Raw genomic sequence first — 21,288 nt, 5'->3', positions numbered from 1 at the left:
ATATATCTATATATATATATATATATATATAAAGTCAAATATTATAAGAAATACAATTATATATACACACACACATTGCCTTCAGAAAGTATTCACACCCCTTGACTTATTCCACATTTTGTTGTGTTACAGCCTGAATTTAAAATGGATTTTAAAAAATAGAATTCTCACCCATCTACATGCATACCTCATATTGACAAAGTGAAAACGTGTTTTTAGAAATTTTGACAAATGTATTAAATTAAATACAGAAATATCTCATTTACATAAGTATTCACAACTCTGGGTTGATACATTAGAATCGTACTTGGCAGCGATTACAGCTGTAACTCTTCCTGAACTGCACTGTTGGTTAAGGGCTTATAAGTAAGCATTTCAAGGTACGGTTTACACTTGTTGTATTCCGCACATGTGACAAATTAAGTTTGATTTGATTTGAGTCTTTCTGGGTAAGTCAAGTCAGTGTATTCACCTGTAATATCCACCACCCTCTGTTTCCATCTGTTCACCTATAATATCCACCACTCTCTGTTTCCATCTGTTCACCTGTAATATCCACCACTCTCTATTTCCATCTGTTCACCTGTAATATCCACCACTCTCTGTTTCCATCTGTTCACCTGTAATATCCACCACTCTCTGTTTCCATCTGTTCACCTATAATATCCACCACTCTCTGTTTCCATCTGTTCACCTGTAATATCCACCACTCTCTATTTCCATCTGTTCACCTGTAATATCCACCACTCTCTGTTTCCATCTGTTCACCTATAATATCCACCACTCTCTGTTTCCATCTGTTCACCTGTAATATCCACCACTCTCTGTTTCCATCTGTTCACCTGTAATATCCACCACTCTCTGTTTCCATCTGTTCACCTGTAATATCCACCACCATCTGTTTCCATCTGTTCACCTGTAATATCCACCACTCTCTGTTTCCATCTGTTCACCTGTAATATCCACCACCATCTGTTTCCATCTGTTCACCTGTAATATCCACCACTCTCTGTTTCCATCTGTTCACCTGTAATATCCACCACTCTCTGTTTCCATCTGTTCACCTGTAATATCCACCACTCTCTGTTTCCATCTGTTCACCTGTAATATCCACCACTCTCTGTTTCCATCTGTTCACCTGTAATATCCACCACTCTCTGTTTCCATCTGTTCACCTGTAATATCCACCATTCTCTGTTTCCATCTGTTCACCTGTAATATCCACCACCATCTGTTTCCATCTGTTCACCTGTAATATCCACCACTCTCTGTTTCCATCTGTTCACCTGTAATATCCACCATTCTCTGTTTCCATCTGTTCACCTGTAATATCCACCACCATCTGTTCACCTGTAATATCCACCACCCTGTTTCCATCTGTTCACCTGTAATATCCACCACCCTGTTTCCATCTGTTCACCTGTTATATCCACCACCATCTGTTTCCATCTGTTCACCTGTAATATCCACCACTCTGTTCACCTGTAATATCCACCACCATCTGTTTCCATCTGTTCACCTGTAATATCCACCACTCTCTGTTCACCTGTAATATCCACCACTCTGTTCACCTGTAATATCCACCACCATCTGTTTCCATCTGTTCACCTGTAATATCCACCACTCTCTGTTCACCTGTAACATCCACCACTCTCTGTTTCCAGTTCAGGGTCCACAGCACAGTAGATAGTGGTCTGAGCTCCCTGGACGGATGTCTTAATGAAGGGACTGATCATCTTCATGATAGCTGCCTGAGGTGCGTTCAGGTGCCGCCACAGATCAGTCTGAACGACGCCAGGGTGGAGGGAGTACGCGGTCACAGCCGTACCTGAGAGAGGGGATAAAATGAGGACGTAAATACAACAAATGTCAGAGATTCCACTAATGGCAAGATAAACATCTACAGTATAAGCCTCAGAAGTAGTGGACAAACACAAACCTTGTAGCCTCTTGGCCAGGGAGCGGGTGAAGAGGACGTTAGCTAGCTTGATATGGCTGTACGCTTTCTTCTTGTCATAGCCCGTCTCACTGTTGATGTCGTCCAGGTTGATGGTACCCCAGAAGTGAGCCAAAGAGGATACATTGATGATCCTGGCCGGGGTCGACCTTTTGATCAGGTCAATCAATAAGTGGGTCAACAGGAAGTGACCTAAGAGACGAGATAGGGGGCTTTGGAAGCTTTTGATTGGTAGATTTGAGGTTGATTCCTGCATTTGAACTGTGATTGTGCAAATATCCTGTTCTGGTAATGGTCTTGTTCAATTCAATGGGTTAGTTAGTATCACTTGAGGTTAGTTAGTATCACTTGAGGTTCGTTAGTGTCACTTGAGATTAATGACCTTTCACATAACTCTTTTCCACATCTCCTCTACAAAGCTTTAAAAAGTGTTGACTGAAACTAGATGGCCCTACAGTACATGGAAAGCACTGTTAGAATTAAAACTCTAGGAAAAATGTTCAACAATGGAGAACAGTATTCAACAATGGAGAACAGTATTCAACAATGGAGAACAGTGTTCAACAATGGAGAACAGTATTCAACAATGGAGAACAGTGTTCAACAATGGAGAACAGTGTTCAACAATGGAGAACAGTATTCAACAATGGAGAACAGTATTCAACAATGGAGAACAGTATTCAACAATGGAGAACAGTATTCAACAATGGAGAACAGTATTCAACAATGGAGAACAGTATGAGTATGTACAAGTCAGGACTTGCTTTAATTAAATGTTGCGTGGTCTGTAACTTTCCTCCTCTGCCTTGGATGTGCGCCACATGCAATCATTCATGTGGTTAGTCAGTAGTGGGTAAGGCCAGATACAGGAATAGCTACTAGTACAGCCAATTGGCAGTTTTCAGCTGTTTTCCCGTACGGACACACCATGACGCCAGCATTGTTAATGAGGATGTTAAGTTTCTTCTCTTTTTTGAGGTTTAACTATGGTGGAATAAGCAACAGTCTCTCTCTCTCTCTCTCTCTCTCTCTCTCTCTCTCTCTCTCTCTCTCTCTCTCTCTCTCTCTCTCTCTCTCTCTCTCTCTCTCTCTCTCTCCCTCCCTCCCTCCCTCCCTCCCTCCCTCCCTCCCTCCCTCCCTCCCTCCCCTGTGTTTCAATAAATACCTTGGTTACTTCATCTCAGTCTCCTCGTCTGAGTCTAAGCATATCTAATTGTATTTGTCACATGCGCCGAATACTACAGGTGTAGACCTTACAGTGAAATGCTTACTTACAAGCCCTTAATGAACAATGCAGTTTTAAAGAAAATACCTAAAAAAATAAAAAATACAATTAGATATAAGAATAACAAATAATTAAAGAGCAGCAGTAAATAATAATAGCGGGACTTTATACAGGGGGCACCTGTGTCGAGGTAATATGTACATGTAGGTAGAGTTATTAAGGTGACAATGCATAGATAATAACAGAGAGTAGCAGCAGCGTTCAAGAGGGGATGGGGGGAGAATGCAACTAGTCTGGGTAGCCATTTGATTAGCTGTTCAGGTGTAGAAGCTACTTAGGAGCCTCTTGGACCCAGACTTGGCGCTCCAGTACCACTTGCCGTGCAGTAGCAGAGAGAACAGTCTATGACCAGGGTGGCTGGAGTCTGACAATTTGTAGGGCCTTCCTCTGACACCACCTGGTATAGAGGTCCAGCTGTAAAACCTTTTGAGGATCTGAGGACCCATGCCAAATCTTTTCAGTCTCCTGAGGGGTAATAGGTTTTGTCGTGCCCTCGTCACGACTGTCTTGATGTGCATGGACCATGTTAGTTTGGTGATGTGGACATCAAGGAACTTGAAGCTCTCAACCTGCTCCACTACAGCCCCGTCGATGAGAATGGGGGCGTGCTCGGTCCTCCTTTTCCTGTAGTCCACAATCATCTCCTTTGTCTTGATCACATTGAGGGAGTGGTTGTTGTCCTTGCACCACACGGTCAGGTCTCTGACCTCCTCCCTATAGGCTGTCTCATCGTTGTCGGTCATCAGGCCTACCACTGTTGTGTCATCAGCAAACTTAATGATGGTGTTGGAGTCATGTCTGGCAGTGCAGTCATGAGTGAACAGGGAGTACAGGAGGGTACTGAGCACGCACCCCTGAGGGGCCCCCGTGTTGAGGATCAGCTTGGCGGATGTGTTGTTACCTACCCTTACCACCTGGGGGTGGCCCGTCAGGAAGTCCAGGATCCAGTTGCAGAGGGAGATGTTTAGTGCCAGTGTCCTTAGCTTGGTGATGAGCTTTGAGGGCACTATGTTCTTGGGCACAGGGACTATGGTGGTCTCCTTGAAACATGTTGGTTTTACAGACTCAGACAGGGAGACGTTTAAAATGTCAGTGAAGACACTTGCGAGTTGGTCAGCGTGTAATCCGTCTGGCCCTGCGGTCTTGTGAATGTTGACCTGTTTAAAGGTCTTACTCACATCGGCTGCGGAGAGCGTCCAGAACAACTGATGCTATCATGCATGTTTCAGTGTTACTTGCCTCAAAGCAAGCATAGAAGTTATTTAGCTCATCTGGTAGGCTTGAGTCACTGGGCCTCTCTCGGCTATGCTTCCCTTTGTAGTCTGTAATAGTTTGCAAGCCCTGCCACATCCGACAAGCGTCGGAGCCGGTGTAGTACGACTCGATCTTTGTCCTGTATTGACGCTTCGCCTGTTTGATTGTTTGTCGGAGGGCATAGCGGGATATCTTATAAGCTTCTGTGTTAGAGTCCCGCTCCTTGAAAGCGGCAGCTCTACCCTTTAGCTCAGTGCTAATGTTGCCTGTAATCCATGGCTTCTGGTTGGGGTATGTACGTACAGTCACTGTGGGGACAACGTTCTCGATGCACTTATTGATAAAGCCAGTGACTGATGTGATGTACTCCTCAATGCCATCGTAAGAATCCCGGAGCATATTCCAGTCTGTGTTAGCAAAACAGTCCTGTAGTTTAGCATCTGCGTCATCTGACCACTTTTTTATAGACCGAGTCACTGGTGCTTCCTGCTTTCATTTTTGCTTGTAAGCAGGAATCAGGAGGATAGAATTATGGTCAGATTTGCCAAATGGAGGGCGAGGGAGAGCTTTGTACCAATCTCCATGTGTGGAGTAATGGTGGTCTACAATTTGTTTCCCTCTGATTGCGCATTTAAGTTTCCCTGCAGTAATGTCTCCGCCCACTAGGAGCAGCGCCTCTGGATGAACGTTTTCCTGTTTGCTAATGGCGGTATACAGCTCATTGAGTGCAGTTTTAGTGCCAACATGGGTCTGTGGTGGTATGTAGACAGCTACGAAAAATACAGATGAAAACTCTCTAGGTAGATAGTGTGGTCTACAGCATATCATGAGATACTCAACCTCAGGCGAGCAAAACCTTGAGACTTCCGTAGATATCATGCACCAGCTGTTGTTCACATATATGCATAGGCCCTCGCCCCGTGTCTTACCAGAGGCTGCTGTTCTATCCTTCCAATAGTGTATAACCCTCCAGCTGTATGTTCTTAATTTCATTGTTCAGACATGACTCAATGAAACATAAGATATTACAGTTTTTAATGCCCCGTTGGTAGGATATACGTGCTTTCAGTTTGTCCCATTTATTTTCCAGCGATTTAACATTAGCAGCAGGACAGAAGGCAAAGACAGATTAGCCACTCGTCGCCTGATCCTCACAAGGCACCCCAATCTTTTTCTGCAAAATATCCACTTCCTTCTCCAGTGAATGACAGGGATCTGGGCCTGCTCAGGTATCTGTAGTATATCCCTCCCGTCCGACTCATTGAAGAAAAACTCTTTGTCTAATCTGAGGTGAGTAATGGCAGTTCTGATGTCCAGAAGCTCTTTTTCGGTCATAAGAGACGGTACCAGCACATTATGTACAAAACAAGTTACGAACAACATCCTCATTCTCCACCTCGGGCACACCATAGAGTCTCAGGTTTCATCTTCTTGTTTATTGCCCCAGATCAGTGAGACGTCTATGGTAGACATTGTTACTCTGTTCTACCTTTTCCACACTCTTTTCAACTTTAGCCACTCTCATTTTCACATCCTTGATTTCACCACATGCAAACTCCACAGTCTATTTTAAGCCTTCGATGACCATGGCGCTTACCATTTTCTCAATGGTAGACATTCCGACCTGGAGTTGATGAGTAAGGAGAAGGTAGCCACGATGTCAGAGTCCATATTGTTTTTTCTTTGGGGACGTGGAGGTTTGCATGGAGTAAACCGAGGGCAACTCGTCATCTTCAACAGCCGCCGAAAGCGTGAGATTATCCATAGGGCGTAGTTATAGCAGTTGTCTATAAGCACGTTTCTCTCTTGTTCATTAGCAATAGAACGGCTTGCTTTTTCCTCTCTCTTTTTTTGTTACCATTTAAATAAATGATCCACTTATCGTTTCAGTCACAGGAAAGTTCTTATAAAAACAATAATAGGAATGACTGGAAACGTGTTGGTGCGCTGCTCTGCATCTGTTCAAGCCGCCATCTTGGCCTCCTCTCCCTAATGATTAGAAGTTTGGAGATCATTACAGCCCAAATTACGTTATTTTCATCATCGCTATGCAAACAAGGCTGATTTCCGCAACAATTTTTCTGTTTTAAACAAGTTTTGTTTAGCTAATAACATGAAAACATTTATTCAAACTACTTTCGGGTACCTTGTTAACAATACAACATGAAATCCATGTCTTAAACGTTGCTACGTTTTGGAAATGGCAACAAAAAAAAAGTGTAATCAGCTTGACACATTAAAGTTACTTACCTTACAGATCACGAAGTCAGCTAATTTACACTCCATTCATATGCAAATCCATTTGATTCATACACTGGGTTGTCCGGCTGTCATGTGTTTATTTTAACCTGCCCTTCCCTTATCTACACTGAAATAATATTATTTCAATAGTCCTCTATTATGATACATTTTTTACTGTCTCTCATAGCTCATTGGTACACCCTTGTTGTTGAATATACATGTATATGTATCTATTGTAGGTCCTAAGGTACAACAATGACTAATGTGGAACAAATAAATACCATCAAAGGACACCTTACAACCAGGGTTGAGGAGTAACGGATTACAAAAAACGGTAACGGTAATCCGTTACGTTACCAGCTAAAATATTGTAGTCAGATTACCGATACTTTTGAAAAACTAGATGATTACTTCGAGGACTGCTTTTAAATTCTTATTTACAATGAAGGTCTACCCCGGCCAAACCCTAACTCGGACGACGCTGGGCCAATTGTGCGCCGCCCTATGGGACTCCCAATCACGGCCAGTTGTGATACAGCCTGGAATCGAACCAGGGTCTGTAGTGATGCTTCTAGAACTGAGATGCAGTGCCTTAGACCGCTGTGCCACTTGGAAGCCCAACTGTAGTTTACTACAGTACTTACTGTAGAATTCTATAGAAACTGTAGTGTACTATACTACACACTGTAGTATCCCTCGATCATGTGTAGTACTTACTATAGAATGTTATAGTATACTGTATAATGCTATAGTAACCACTAAAGTATTATCAGAAATAACACTGTAGTAAATACTGCAGTAATGTCCACAAAAACACTACAGTCAGCAAAAACACTACATTTATTAACTATAGTAAAAATCTACATGCCAAGTATAGACCATATACTGTATACAGTATGTTGTGTTCCCTACAGGTTATAGAAAAGAGCAGAAGCTCTGACCTATCCGTTCAGACCACAGTCCTATCTACCTACAGGTTACGGAAAATGTGCCCTTTTTGTATTTCTCCAGTAGGTTTCCTGAAGGAGAAAGACTCTATCTCAAAGATAATAAAACAAAAAACTCAATAGTAAATACTACAGTAATGTCTGCAAAAACACTACAGTAAATTCTACAGTATACTACAATCCGCAAAAACACTATATTAATCACCATAGTATTTAGTATATAGTATAGTATTTATAATAATACATAATAATAATTTATTTCATTTATAAAGCACTTTTCATTATACAGAATAATCTCAAAGTGCATTTTTTTGTTGTTGTTGACACAACTAGTCAGAGCAACTGACACAAAGAACACAGCTGAAACTACAAAAGACGCCAAGGAGCAAAGCTACAATGCATTCGGGACCCCTTGACCTTATTCTGCAATGGAATGCAGGTGCTTCTACACCTGGTTTTAGGCTGGGTTTCTGTACAGCACTTTGAGACATCAGCTGATGTACGAAGGGCTATATAAATACATTTGATTTGATTAAATCGTTTTTTCCCCCTCGTCAATCTACACACACAAATGACAAACCAAAAACAGTTTATTTTTTATTTTTGCAAATGTATAAAAAAAATATTTAAAAAAAATGTAAATATCACATTTACATAAGAATTCAGACCCTTTACTCAGTACTTTGTTGAAGCACCTTGAGTCTTCTTGGGTATAACGTTACAAGCACACCTGTATTTGGGGAGTTTCTCCCATTCATCACTGCAGATCTTCTCAAGCTCTGTAAGGTTGGATGGCTTGGCCTACTATATTCATTTCTCAACTTTCCTAATATTAAAGCACATTGCTTATATTTACAACAGGAGTAACAGGAGAAAATAAACCATGGGAAAAAGTAACATCCATTCGCTATTTAAGTGCATAGATGACATGTATTTTTCCCGCTGCCTCTGTTTCGAGACAGGTGCATGATAACGGTCAATTCTAAATTAAAACAAATGTCACATATATAATATTTGTATATGTAAAGACAAGATTACATTAAGAATAGACTGATGGGAGACAATATTAATCTATCAATTGTGAATCATTTATTATCACTTGTGAATGATGCCCAGCATAAGAAACAATGTCTTTTTTTCCCTAGACTTTTTCGAATCACAGTCGCACACCTCATGTAGCCTAGCCCATAGGCCTATATGTTTTAATAAGGTTTGTATCACAACTAAAGTGGCCAAATAACTTCTTAAAATTAAGCACATTAATCTGCTTTACAAGGGTTGTAGAGCCTAACTACATACATAAGCAGCGTGTGAGTTTCAAGTTTGGGGAAGATCATTTTCACTATAAAAATGCACCTTCATAATAAAAGCATTACATGCATAGTTGCATTTGCGGTCACTTGGGATAATGGTGTTTTCCAGCTAATGGAACATTGGCGCTTATAGCCTACTGCCGTGTGCACATTGCTGCGCTTATAATGTGAAGAAGCCTAATAGTTGATCAACATTTTAAGCTAAAAGTCTGTTGCATCAGCCACATTGCATCAAATAGTTTTTTTTTATTCTAGTGGTTGTATTCATTTGGGATCTATCGCATCCCACAACTGTCCCAGACTATGTTTGGAATATTTATTTCTCGCACAGAATAGAATAGGTCGACTTTTGTACCATGGGGGATAGTAGACTGACATAGGCTAGTGCTTTTGCGTTCGTTAGACCTACTCATCATGTTGGCTGACGAAAGTAAATGTGGACAGTTCTTATATCTTCAATATGCACCTTGGAATAAGGACAAGAGCAGTTGCGTCCACGATGTGTCTGTCTTCACTTGTAGCCTGTGAGAAAGACCTGATCACGTGATGGAGCGTGCAGCACTCGGGCAGAAGAGCACAAAGACAACTGGTCGCGAAGGGCATGGATTGTTTTTAGGATGCATTACGGCCACACAAAGGGGATGCCGCCACCGCCGTGAAATTCTAGGCATTATCAAGTGCTTGTCAAATTGTGAATGAGTGACTGATGTACAGACAGTGTGTACAGCCTGCACAAAAAAACAAATCAGAGCTTTGCTTTCTTTGCCTTTCAAGCGACTTTTTTCAAATCATCATTAGAGTCACATCATGCAGCCTTATAATGTATTACAAATCAAAACATATAGCCTAAACTTACATGAATAACTCTAAATTAAGAATATAGGAGTATCTATTTCTTTGTTAATCGCTCGCCACAGAATAGCCACGTGTGCGCACTCCCTCAAATCGCTTGGAGAAAATATCGTTTGTAATCTATTCAGCTTTGTTCAATTGTATTCTTCATACTATAAAATAATGATTCGGAATTCTAAGCAAAATGTTGTCTGCTAAAGGAGTGTAGCCCACAGCCATTTGGCAAAGCCAGATCAGGACCTAACATAAAGACAAATCAGAGTATGCAGTTATTTGATTGACAATCACAGCTGACGAAATTTCGTGATCGACACAGCAATAATGAGGTGCATGTTTTATTTGATCAATTTTAGCATAAGGCTGTAAGGTAACAACATTTGGACTTCTTTGAAGTCCTATACCGTTTCTTGTTAACAACATCTTGACCTACAGTCAAGCCTACAAGGCCTTACAATAGGCTAGCTAGTGACCCTACAATAGGCTAGCTAGTGACCCTACAATAGGCTAGCTAGTGACCCTACAATAGGCTAGCTAGTGACCCTACAATAGGCTAACTAGCGACCCTACAATAGGATAGCTAGCCACTTTACATTACACAAGCAACTCTACAATAGGCTAGCTAGTGACCCTACAATAGGCTAGCTAGTGACCCTACAATAGGCTAGCTAGTGACCCTACAATAGGTTAGCTATTGACCCTACAATAGGCTAGCTAGTGACCCTACAATAGGCTAACTAGTGACCCTACAATAGGCTAGCTAGTGACCCTACAATAGGCTAGCTAGTGACCCTACAATAGGCTAGCTAGTGACCCTACAATAGGCTAGCTAGTGACCCTACAATAGGCTAGCTAGTCACCCTACAATAGGCTAGCTAGTGACCCTACAATAGGCTAGCTAGTGACCCTACAATAGGCTAGCTAGTGACCCTACAATAGGCTAACTAGTGACCCCACAATAGGCTAGCTAGTGACCCTACAATAGGCTAACTAGCGACCCTACAATAGGCTAACTAGCGACCCTACAATAGGCTAGCTAGCGACCCTACAATAGGCTAGCTAGTGACCCTACAATAGGCTAGCTAGTGACCCTACAATAGGCTAACTAGTGACCCTACAATAGGCTAGCTAGTGACCCTACAATAGGCTAGCTAGTGACCCTACAATAGGCTAACTAGTGACCCCACAATAGGCTAGCTAGTGACCCTACAATAGGCTAACTAGCGACCCTACAATAGGCTAACTAGCGACCCTACAATAGGCTAGCTAGCGACCCTACAATAGGCTAGCTAGTGACCCTACAATAGGCTAGCTAGTGACCCTACAATAGGCTAACTAGTGACCCTACAATAGGCTAGCTAGTGACCCTACAATAGGCTAGCTAGTGACCCTACAATAGGCTAACTAGCGACCCTACAATAGGATAGCTAGCCACTTTACATTACACAAGCAACTCTACAATAGGCTAGCTAGTGACCCTACAATAGGCTAACTAGCGATACTACAATAGGCTAACTAGCAACCCTACAATAGACTAGCAAGTGACCCTACAATAGGCTTGCTAGTGACCCTACAATAGGCTAGCTAGTGACCCTACAAATAGGCTAGCTAGTGACCCTACAATAGGATAGCTAGTGACCCTATGTAACGGATGTGAAATGGCTAGCTAGTTAGCGGGTGCGCGCTAGTAGCATTTCAATCAGTTACGTCACTTGCTCTGAGACTTAAGTAGTGTTGCCCCTTGCTTTGCAAGGGCCGTGGCCTTTGTGGAGCGATGGGTAACGATGCTTCGTGGGCGACCGTCGTTGATGTGTGCAGAGGGTCCCTGGTTCGCGCCCGTTTCGGGGCGAGGGGACGGTTTAAAGTTATACTGTTACATTGATGCTGTTGACCCGGATCACTGGTTGCTGCGGAAAAGGAGGAGGTTGAAAGGGGGGTGAGTGTAACGGATGTGAAATGGCTAGCTAGTTAGCGGGTGCGCGCTAGTAGCATTTCAATCAGTTACGTCACTTGCTCTGAGACTTAAGTAGTGTTGCCCCTTGCTTTGCAAGGGCCGTGGCCTTTGTGGAGCGATGGGTAACGATGCTTCGTGGGCGACCGTCGTTGATGTGTGCAGAGGGTCCCTGGTTCGCGCCCGTTTCGGGGCGAGGGGACGGTTTAAAGTTATACTGTTACATTGATGCTGTTGACCCGGATCACTGGTTGCTGCGGAAAAGGAGGAGGTTGAAAGGGGGGTGAGTGTAACGGATGTGAAATGGCTAGCTAGTTAGCGGGTGCGCGCTAGTAGCATTTCAATCAGTTACGTCACTTGCTCTGAGACTTAAGTAGTGTTGCCCCTTGCTTTGCAAGGGCCGCGGCTTTTGTGGAGCGATGGGTAACGACGCTTCGTGGGCGACCGTTGTCGATGTGTGCAGAGGGTCCCTGGTTCGCGCCCGTGTCGGGGCGAGGGGACGGTTTAAAGTTATACTGTTACACCTACAAAAGGATAGCTAGCCACTTTACATTACACAAGCAACTCTACAATAGGCTAGCTAGTGACCCTACAATAGGCTAACTAGCGAACTTACAATAGGCTAACTAGCAACCCTACAATAGGCTAGCTAGTGACCCTACAATAGGCTTGCTAGTGACCCTACAATAGCTATAGGCTAGTTAGCAACCCTATGACAAAGAGAAAGCTGTGTTTTTGCAAGAGATGAAAACTTGGAAATGATAAATGTGTTACCTGATGCTGACGCACTGTCGCAGGATACCAAGTGCATTTAAGTGAAGGGGCACATGTTTAACATTGTATCCAGAATGACTGCTAGTATGCAGAATGTTACTAGCCATGCCTGGCACAGACCATTCGGTAACACAGTTGTTGACTAAAATCGTCCTTGGGGGAAAAGTCTAATAAAATGATTTGCTAACAGGTCCACAATAATTTGTCGAGAATTTTGTGATCGACACAGCAATGAGGAACATGTTTTATTTCATCCATTTTAGAATAAGGCTGTAAGGTAACAACATTTGGAAAGATAGAAAGGGCTTGAATCCTTTCCGTGAAAACTATAGTATTCATATATACTATACTATTTTTACATTTGGTGCATCTGCATATTCTACAAAACCTAAGAAAAGAGAGAGGGAAGTGAAAGACCCAAATAGGAAGTATGACGTAATGACGTGAGAAGTGGAGGAGCTGTGTCAGGGTAATAAGTAGGAATCCCCCTGACACTCTACTTGTGGTACCATGTGACTTCTTTGAAGTCCTATACCGTTTCTTGTTAACAACATCTTGACCTACAGTCAAGCCTACAAGGCCTTACAATAGGCTAGCTAGTGACCCTACAATAGGCTAGCTAGTGACCCTACAATAGGCTAGCTAGTGACCCCACAATAGGCTAGCTAGTTACCCTACAATAGGCTAGCTAGTGACCCTACAATAGGCTAGCTAGTGACCCTACAATAGGCTAGCTAGTGACACTACAATAGGCTAGCTAGTGACCCCACAATAGGCTAGCTAGTGACCCTACAATAGGCTAGCCAGTGACCCTACAATAGGCTAGCTATTGACCCTACAATAGGCTAGCTAGTGACCCTACAATAGGCTAGCTAGTGACCCCACAATAGGCTAGCTAGTGACCCTACAATAGGCTAACTAGTGACCCTACAATAGGCTAACTAGTGATCCTACAATAGGCTAACTAGTGACCCTACAATAGGCTTGCTAGTGACCCTACAATCGGCAAACTAGTGACCCTACAAGAAGATAGCTATCCACTTTACATTAAGCTAGCAACTCTACATTAGGCAAGCTAGTGACCTTACAATAGGTCAACTAGTGACCCTACAACCTACAGTCAAGCCTAAAAGGCCTTACAATAGGCTAGCTAGTGACCCTACAATAGGCTAGCTAGTGACCCTACAATAGGCTAGCTAGTGACCCTACAATAGGCTAGCTAGTGACCCCACAATAGGCTAGCTAGTGACCCTACAATAGGCTAGCTAGTGACCCTACAATAGGCTAGATAGTGACCCTACAATAGGCTAGCTAGTGACCCTACAATAGGCTAACTAGTGACCCTACAATAGGCTTGCTAGTGACCCTACAATCGGCTAACTAGTGACCCTACAATAAGATAGCTATCCACTTTACATTAAGCTAGCAACTCTACATTAGGCAAGCTAGTGACCTTACAATAGGTCAACTAGTGACCCTACAATAGCTATAGACTAGTTAGTGAAAGAGATTTGCGTCTGTTCAAATCTGGCATCAGGACAAAATGTGATTCAGAGTCCCCGAATATATTTTAAGTATTTTAATTAAACTCAAACTTATAAATGGTAAATGCAATTTTCGTATATACGGGTTCACTGTATCTCTGCGCAGGGTAGATCAGAGAACTGTGGAATGTACTCAAATAGTATTTTTTATACTATGACAATTTTATTCTCAACTTGTCCAGTTGGCCTATCATAGTAGAGGTTTAGCATGGTTAATACTCTTGCTCCTCCTTTGTGGGCCCCCGAACTTGTCCAAGCCCCTTGGCGTTTTCCTTGTCCACATCTGGTTGTTGGGTAGAGTAGCTCCGTCTTGGGTCCACCTCGATTCTTCACTTAAACAATTCCTAATATGGTACTGAACAGTCTCTTCACCACCCTGGTTGGCCCAGAGTGATGCACCCCTCCCCTCTCCAGACTGTCCACAGCTTTTATGGCCTGTGGTGGTCAAGCCTTACACACCTACACACACACCCCCCTCTGTATTGTGTGTGTGTGTGTAACAAAACAATATTCATCTTCAAACTATAAGCTACCAGGCTATAGTGCATAAGCATAAATCCTAACATTAGCAACCCTATGTCAAAGAGAAAGCTGTATTTTTGCAAGAGATGAAAACTTGGAAATGATAAATGTGTCACCTGATGCCGACGCACTGTCGCAGGATACCAAGTGCATTTAAGTGAATGGGGACATGTTTAACATTGTATCCAGAATGACTGCTATGTTACTAGTCATACCTGGCACAGACCATTCGGTAACACAGTTGTTGACTAAAATCGTCCTTGGGGGAAAAGTCTAATAAAATGATTTGCTATAATTTGCTATAATTTTTCAACGTTTTTTTGACTCAGGAAGAGTCACAGTCCTTTGCCAAATATTGTACATCAAAAGTCATTGCAACAAAATTAAAACATTCTGCCAACACCTCCAAAAAACTATGATCAAATTTGCTCTTTCTTTTAGAAACTTATCGTGGTCTAATTCTAACAGTTCCAAATTATACAGCATATTATTTCGTCACCATCAATGGTGAATGATGGCCGTTTTCCAGACAGACCTAGAATACCTCGTTGACGATGTGTACAGTTGAAGGATGGGTCTGATTTACAACGGAAAATATGCATGTGTATGGCGTACGTCAAGTTAGTATATCAAAATATTTTTATACGTACGCATTCATTTAAAAAACAATGGCGTATCTAGATATTTTGTGATATTTAGTTTATACATGAGTTCCCAGGTATTTTGTGATATTTAGTTTATACATGAGTTCCCAGGTATTTTGGACGCTCTGCAAGAAGCCAAACAACAGTTTTTTTGCGGGTGTCCATGTTTTTCCAGAGTTGACAGCTTGAACGCACGGAAGTCTGAGATTCCCCAGTTGGAATTGTGCTGCGTTCATAACATCTCATCAATTCGTATATACCAGAATATATTTATATTTATTTATAATCAACTTGAGTACAGATTTTGACAACGATTTTTACATGTTGCTCCCAAACGTATTATTACGACAAAATTAAATATTTCTTCACAAAAACAAATTGTTCTCACATATTAGCATTATTAAAACCCTCTATGCATCTCTTTTATTATCTTTCATATTCCCAATGACTTTTCTTACCCCAAATTCTTACACCAAATGCCCTGCCCACTTCACTCCTGCCCCAAAACGGTGACCAATCCAAGCAAGAGAAATTGGATAGAAAAGAGCAGACGCTCTGAGCTATCCTTCAAAGACCAACCTACTACTACTACTACTACTACTACTACTACTGCTAATGAGCCAAAGAAACTGGAGACAAATTGAATACCTTCTATCTGAGTTTAGTTTATACTAGAGGTTTAGAAATAAGTGCATGCATTTCAGTGTCCAGCTGGTGTGTGTCACAGACAGCCAGGATGGAGGAGGAAGAGGGAGCCCGGATGGAGGAGGAAGAGGGAGCCATTGCAGTTGTTGGCATTGGATGCAGCTTCCCTGGAGGTTTGACAGTTTATCTATTTGTGATGTAGCTAGTTTTCTTAAGAATTTGTCATTCATTTTAGTATATCTTTTCACTCACTTTAAAGCAGTTTGAGATGACTGGAAAGCAAAATAACTACTGTACAGATGTATGAGTAAAGAAAGGTCTAGAATCACCAGGCAAATCACTGGTTATTGCTATATGCAGTCATTGAATGTTTTCACCTCTTATAGAACCATAAGAAGCTGCTCAATTTATGTTGATTAATTAAATCATTACAATTTCAGCAATGTAAAACCTCAGACTACAGAGGTTATTAAACCGTGACAATCTATGAACTTAGGTATGATCTAAATATCTGATCCAAATATGCTTTTAAAGCAATGTTTTATTTACAGACAAGCTACATTTTGTTAAATAACTATTGGTATGAAAAAGAATGCTTTGATGTAAAACTAATATTTTGATTACTTATTAATGTTGAAACAATTTAGAATAATTTTCCGATTCTGATACAACCAATATTCAATTCCAGGTGAGGGACTTGACAGTTTCTGGAAGGTTCTTCTGGAAGGGAAGAACTGTGCAGTTCCAATCCCTGACGAGAGGTTCAACAGTACTTACTGGTATGATGCTGACAACAGAAAACCTGGGAAGTCTCACACTATCAAAGCTGCTCTCATAGATAGGTGAGTACGAAAATTCACTGACCATTTCTTTTATTTACCACTGCTACTGTTACTCAATTAATCATTTGAAGAGTTTGATTCCAAAACACAATCTTTTTGTCATCTGAAGTGAATGTCTGCTTTCTGTATTAATTATGGCTGTCCGCATACTTTTAGAACATTGACCTATTTGCCTGTTAATTTATCATAGAATCACAGTCTACTTCACCAAACGGGTGATTTAACAAACGCATTTGCGAAAAAAGCACTGTCGTTGCACCAATGTGTACCTAACCATAAACATCAATACCTTTCTTAAAATCAATACACAAGTACAGTGGGGCAAAAAAGTATTTAGTCAGCCACCAATTGTGCAAGTTCTCCCACTTAAAAAGATGAGAGAGGCCTGTAATTTTCATCATAGGTACACTTCAACTATGACAGACAAAATGAGAAGAAAAAAAATCCAGAAAATCACATTGTAGGATTTTTAAGGAACTTATTTGCAAATTATGGTGGAAAATAAGTATTTGGTCACCTACAAACAAGCAAGATTTCTGGCTCTGAAAATGTGTTCTTAAAACTAGCTTGCTTAGTTAAATAAAGGTAAAATGAAAAAAGTCTTGCTGAAACCTTTAAAGGGAACTATCAGGAACGATGCCTAATCTCCTGTTTGCTGGGATTATATCATTGACATGAGGAATTGGTACTCGTCAAAAGTTTGGACACACCTACTCATTCCAGGGGTTTCCTTTATTTTTTACTATTTTCTACATTGTAAAATAATACTGAAAACATCAACTATGACATGACACATATGGAATCATGAAGTAACCAAAAAAGTGTTAAACAAATCAAAATATATTTGAGATTTGAGATTCTTCAAACTGTCTTGATGACAGCTTTGCACACTCTTGGCATCTCAGCCAGCTCCATGAGTTAGTCACCTGGAATGCATTTCAATTAATAGGTGTGCTTGGTTAAAAGTTATTTGGTGGTAAATTCAATTGATTGGACATGATTTGGAAAGGCACACACCTGTCTATATAATGTCCCATAGTTGACAGTGCATGTCAGAGCAAAAACCAAGCCATGAGGTCAAAGGAATTGTCCGTAGAGCTCTGAGACATGATTGAATCGAGGCACATATCTGGGGAAGGGTACAAAAAATGTCTGCAGCATTGAAGGTCCCCAAGAACAAAGTGGCCTCCAACATTCTTAAATGGAAGAAGTTTGGAACCACCAAGACTCTTCCTAGAGCTGGCTGCCCGGCCAAACTGAGCCGTTGGGGGAGAAGGGCCTTGGTCAGAGAGGTGACCAAGAACCCGATGGTCACTCAGAGCTCCAGAGTTCCTCTGTGGAGATGGGAGAACCTTCCAGAAGGGCCTTGGTCAGAGAGGTGACCAAGAACCCGATGGTCACTCAGAGCTCCAGAGTTCCTCTGTGGAGATGGGAGAACCTTCCAGAAGGACAACCATCTCTGCAGCACTTCACCAATCAGGCCTCTATGGTAGAGTGGCCAGACGGAAGCCACTCCTCAGTAAAAGGCACATGACAGCCCGATTGGAGTTTGCCAAAAGGCACCTAAAGGACTCACAGGCCATGAGAAACAAGATTCTCTGAAACCAAGACTGAACTCTTTGGCCTGAATGCCAAGTGTCACGTCTGTAGGAAATGGGACTGTTTTTCAGCGGCAGGGACTGGGAGACTAGTCAGGATCGAGGGAAAGATGAACAGAGCAAAATAGAGATCCTTGACGAAACCTGCTCCAGAGAGCTCAAGACCTCAGACTAGAGGTTGACTGATTATGATTTTTCAATACCGATACTGATTAATCGGATGATTAATGACAGCCTAGGAACTTGTTCAGGGGCAGAACAACAGATTTGTAGCTTGTCAGCTCGGGGATTTGAACTTGCAACCTTTCGGTTACTAGCCCAACGCTCTAACCACTAGGCTACCCTTCATCACACAGACCCACCCCTTCATCACACAGACAATCTAAAATGGTTCTGGCAACATTAAAACATGATGAGGATGTTCACCACTGATCCCGGTGTTGGTTGCAGTAAAACTTTATAATAAGGTATTTTATAATAAGTCCATATCCCACTTTCCCTGATACACCATCAGAGAGTGGGGTCACGGCCAGGGCCTGCCATTATCAACGGCGACCTGTAGCAATTAGGGTTAAGTGCCTTGCTCAAGAGCATAGACAGATTTTTTTCACCTAGTCGGCTTGGGAATTCGAACAAGCAACCTTTTGGTTACTGGCCCAATGCTTCAACTGCTAGGCTACCTGCCACTGAGGAGAGGTTGCATGATGATGCCAAGGGAATGTTCAATGGGGGATCTTTGTATAGTTCCCTGTAACTCACCAGGATGTCATTGAGGACCATGTGAGGACTTTTTTAGGACGTTCTCAGGACTTTCATTTTACTAGTCATTAGGACGTTGCGTGATGGTCCAAGGGAACGTCCCTGAAAACTAAAATGAGTTAGGACGTCCCCGGAACATCACGAAATGGTCACTTTAAGTGGTCAGAACGTTTTATCATGGTCCTCTGGAAGTTTTTTTTCTAGTTCCCATTTTGTTCCAGGGACATTCCCTACAACTACACAAATGTCTAGGGGACCCTGACACAATGTTCTAAGAACATCCTGAAAACGTAATTGGGGACGTTGCTGGAACAAAATGGAAACTAGACAAAAGTTTCCAGAGAAACATCAACATTTGAACAGTGGCATATCGCAGTTCAAGACCCCCCTCAGAAGCAAGTGATTTTAATTTATTATAATTTGGAAGTTGTTATCTTAACCAAAGAAACAGATGCAGAGTGCTTAGTTTTATAATGATATTTAAATTGTCTCACGTTGCTGCAATCCACGTCACTTTCATGTAAAATGTGGTAATTAATTTCAAGTTGTTCTTCAAAAACGTTATTTTCGCAGAAGAGTTTTGCTAAGTAATTGTCTGTAATTAAACCTTTTAACAATTTCTAGTCTAAAATGTTATTTAATTTGTAATATGTCATATTCTTTCATTTATATTTTTCCTATTTCGATTGTGTTGTTCCTGATAGGATGTTACTTCATTGGGGCGGGAGTAGTGAGACAATGACCATTTCCACTGTCTGGTATCAGGGTCTTTCTACACTGCTCAAAAAAATAAAGGGAACACTTAAACAACACAATGTAACTCCAAGTCAATCACACTTCTGTGAAATCAAACTGTCCACTTAGGAAGCAACACTGATTGACAATAAATGTCACATGCTGTTGTGCAAATGGAATAGACAAAAGGTGGAAATTATAGGCAATTAGCAAGACACCCCCAATAAAGGAGTGGTTCTGCAGGTGGTGATGACAGACCACTTCTCAGTTCCTATGATTCCTGGCTGATGTTTTGGTCACTTTTGAATGCTGGCAGTGCTTTCACTCTAGTGGTAGCATGAGATGGAGTCTACAACCCAGACAAGTGGCTCAGGTAGTGCAGCTCATCCAGGATAGCACATCAATGCGAGCTGTGGCAAGAAGGTTTGCTGTGTCTGTCAGCGTAGTGTCCAGAGCATGGAGGCGCTACCAGGAGACAGGCCAGTACATCAGGAGACGTGAAGGAGGCCGAAGGAGGGCAACAACCCAGCAGCAGGACCACTACCTCCGCCTTTGTGCAAGGAGGAGCACTGCCAGAGCCCTGCAAAATGACCTCCAGCAGGCCACAAATGTGCATGTTTCAGCATATGGTCTCACAAGGGGTCTGAGGATCTCATCTCGGTACTTAATGGCAGTCAGGCTACCTCTGGCGAGCACATGGAGGGCTGTGCGGCCCCACAAAGAAATGCCACCCCACACCATGACTGACCCCCCGCCAAACCGGTCATGCTGGAGGATGTTGCAGGCAGCAGAACGTTCTCCACGGCGTCTTCAGACTCTGTTACGTCTGTCACATGTGCTCAGTGTGAACCTGCTTTCATATGTGAACAGCACAGGGCGCCAGTGGCGAATTTGCCAATCTTGGTGTTCTCTGGCAAATGCCAAACGTCCTGCACGGTGTTGGGCTGTAAGCACAACCCCCACCTGTGGACGTCGGGCCCTCATACCACCCTCATGGAGTCTGTTTCTGACCGTTTGAGCAGACACATGCACATTCCTCATCAAATGAATCCTCATCAAATGAATCCTCATCAATTCTTAGGCTTCAAAACGGAGGAAAATCTAGATATTCACAAAAGTTGATTTTTAATCTGTCAACAAAAAAAAATGGTGCAATAATGTCGTTGCTCTGCGATCACACAGATTTAAGAAAAGGTCATTTTCAGTCTGACTGTTAATCTTTTTTATGTCAGGTTCTAATTCTCAGAGTATTACTACCTGATATAATGTAAACGTTATTCGTTACCCTCTCTCCCTCAGTGGCATGAATAAGTATATTTCATATTCTCAGAACCCAAAAGTTATGTCCTCTGTTTACTGAAATACACAATACCTCAGGTACACTCCTAGAGAAAAAGGTGCCATCTAGAACCTTAAACGGTTCTTCAG

At 42.1% G+C, this 21,288-nt stretch overlaps 1 protein-coding gene across 1 annotated transcript in view; it reads right to left on the bottom strand.

The window, feature by feature from the left end:
• Nucleotides 1-1,536: 1,536 nt before the first annotated feature.
• LOC129823351 (retinol dehydrogenase 12-like) overlaps nucleotides 1,537-21,288 on the bottom strand; it is a 23,093-nt gene continuing 3,341 nt past the window's right edge. The window contains exons 2-4 of the mRNA XM_055882275.1: nucleotides 2,854-2,941; nucleotides 1,940-2,218; nucleotides 1,537-1,828 (exon numbers count right to left, since the gene is read on the bottom strand). Coding sequence (XP_055738250.1) covers nucleotides 1,632-1,828; nucleotides 1,940-2,218; nucleotides 2,854-2,941 — 564 coding nt within the window. The 3' untranslated portion in view covers nucleotides 1,537-1,631. The remainder of the gene's footprint in view (nucleotides 1,829-1,939; nucleotides 2,219-2,853; nucleotides 2,942-21,288) is intronic.

This window comes from Salvelinus fontinalis, chromosome 25 (genome assembly GCF_029448725.1).
Source record: "Salvelinus fontinalis isolate EN_2023a chromosome 25, ASM2944872v1, whole genome shotgun sequence".
In the NCBI taxonomy this organism is placed as follows: domain Eukaryota; kingdom Metazoa; phylum Chordata; class Actinopteri; order Salmoniformes; family Salmonidae; genus Salvelinus; species Salvelinus fontinalis.
Note: the sequence above shows the minus strand (reverse complement) of the source record. Positions and strands in the feature narration are given on the sequence as shown.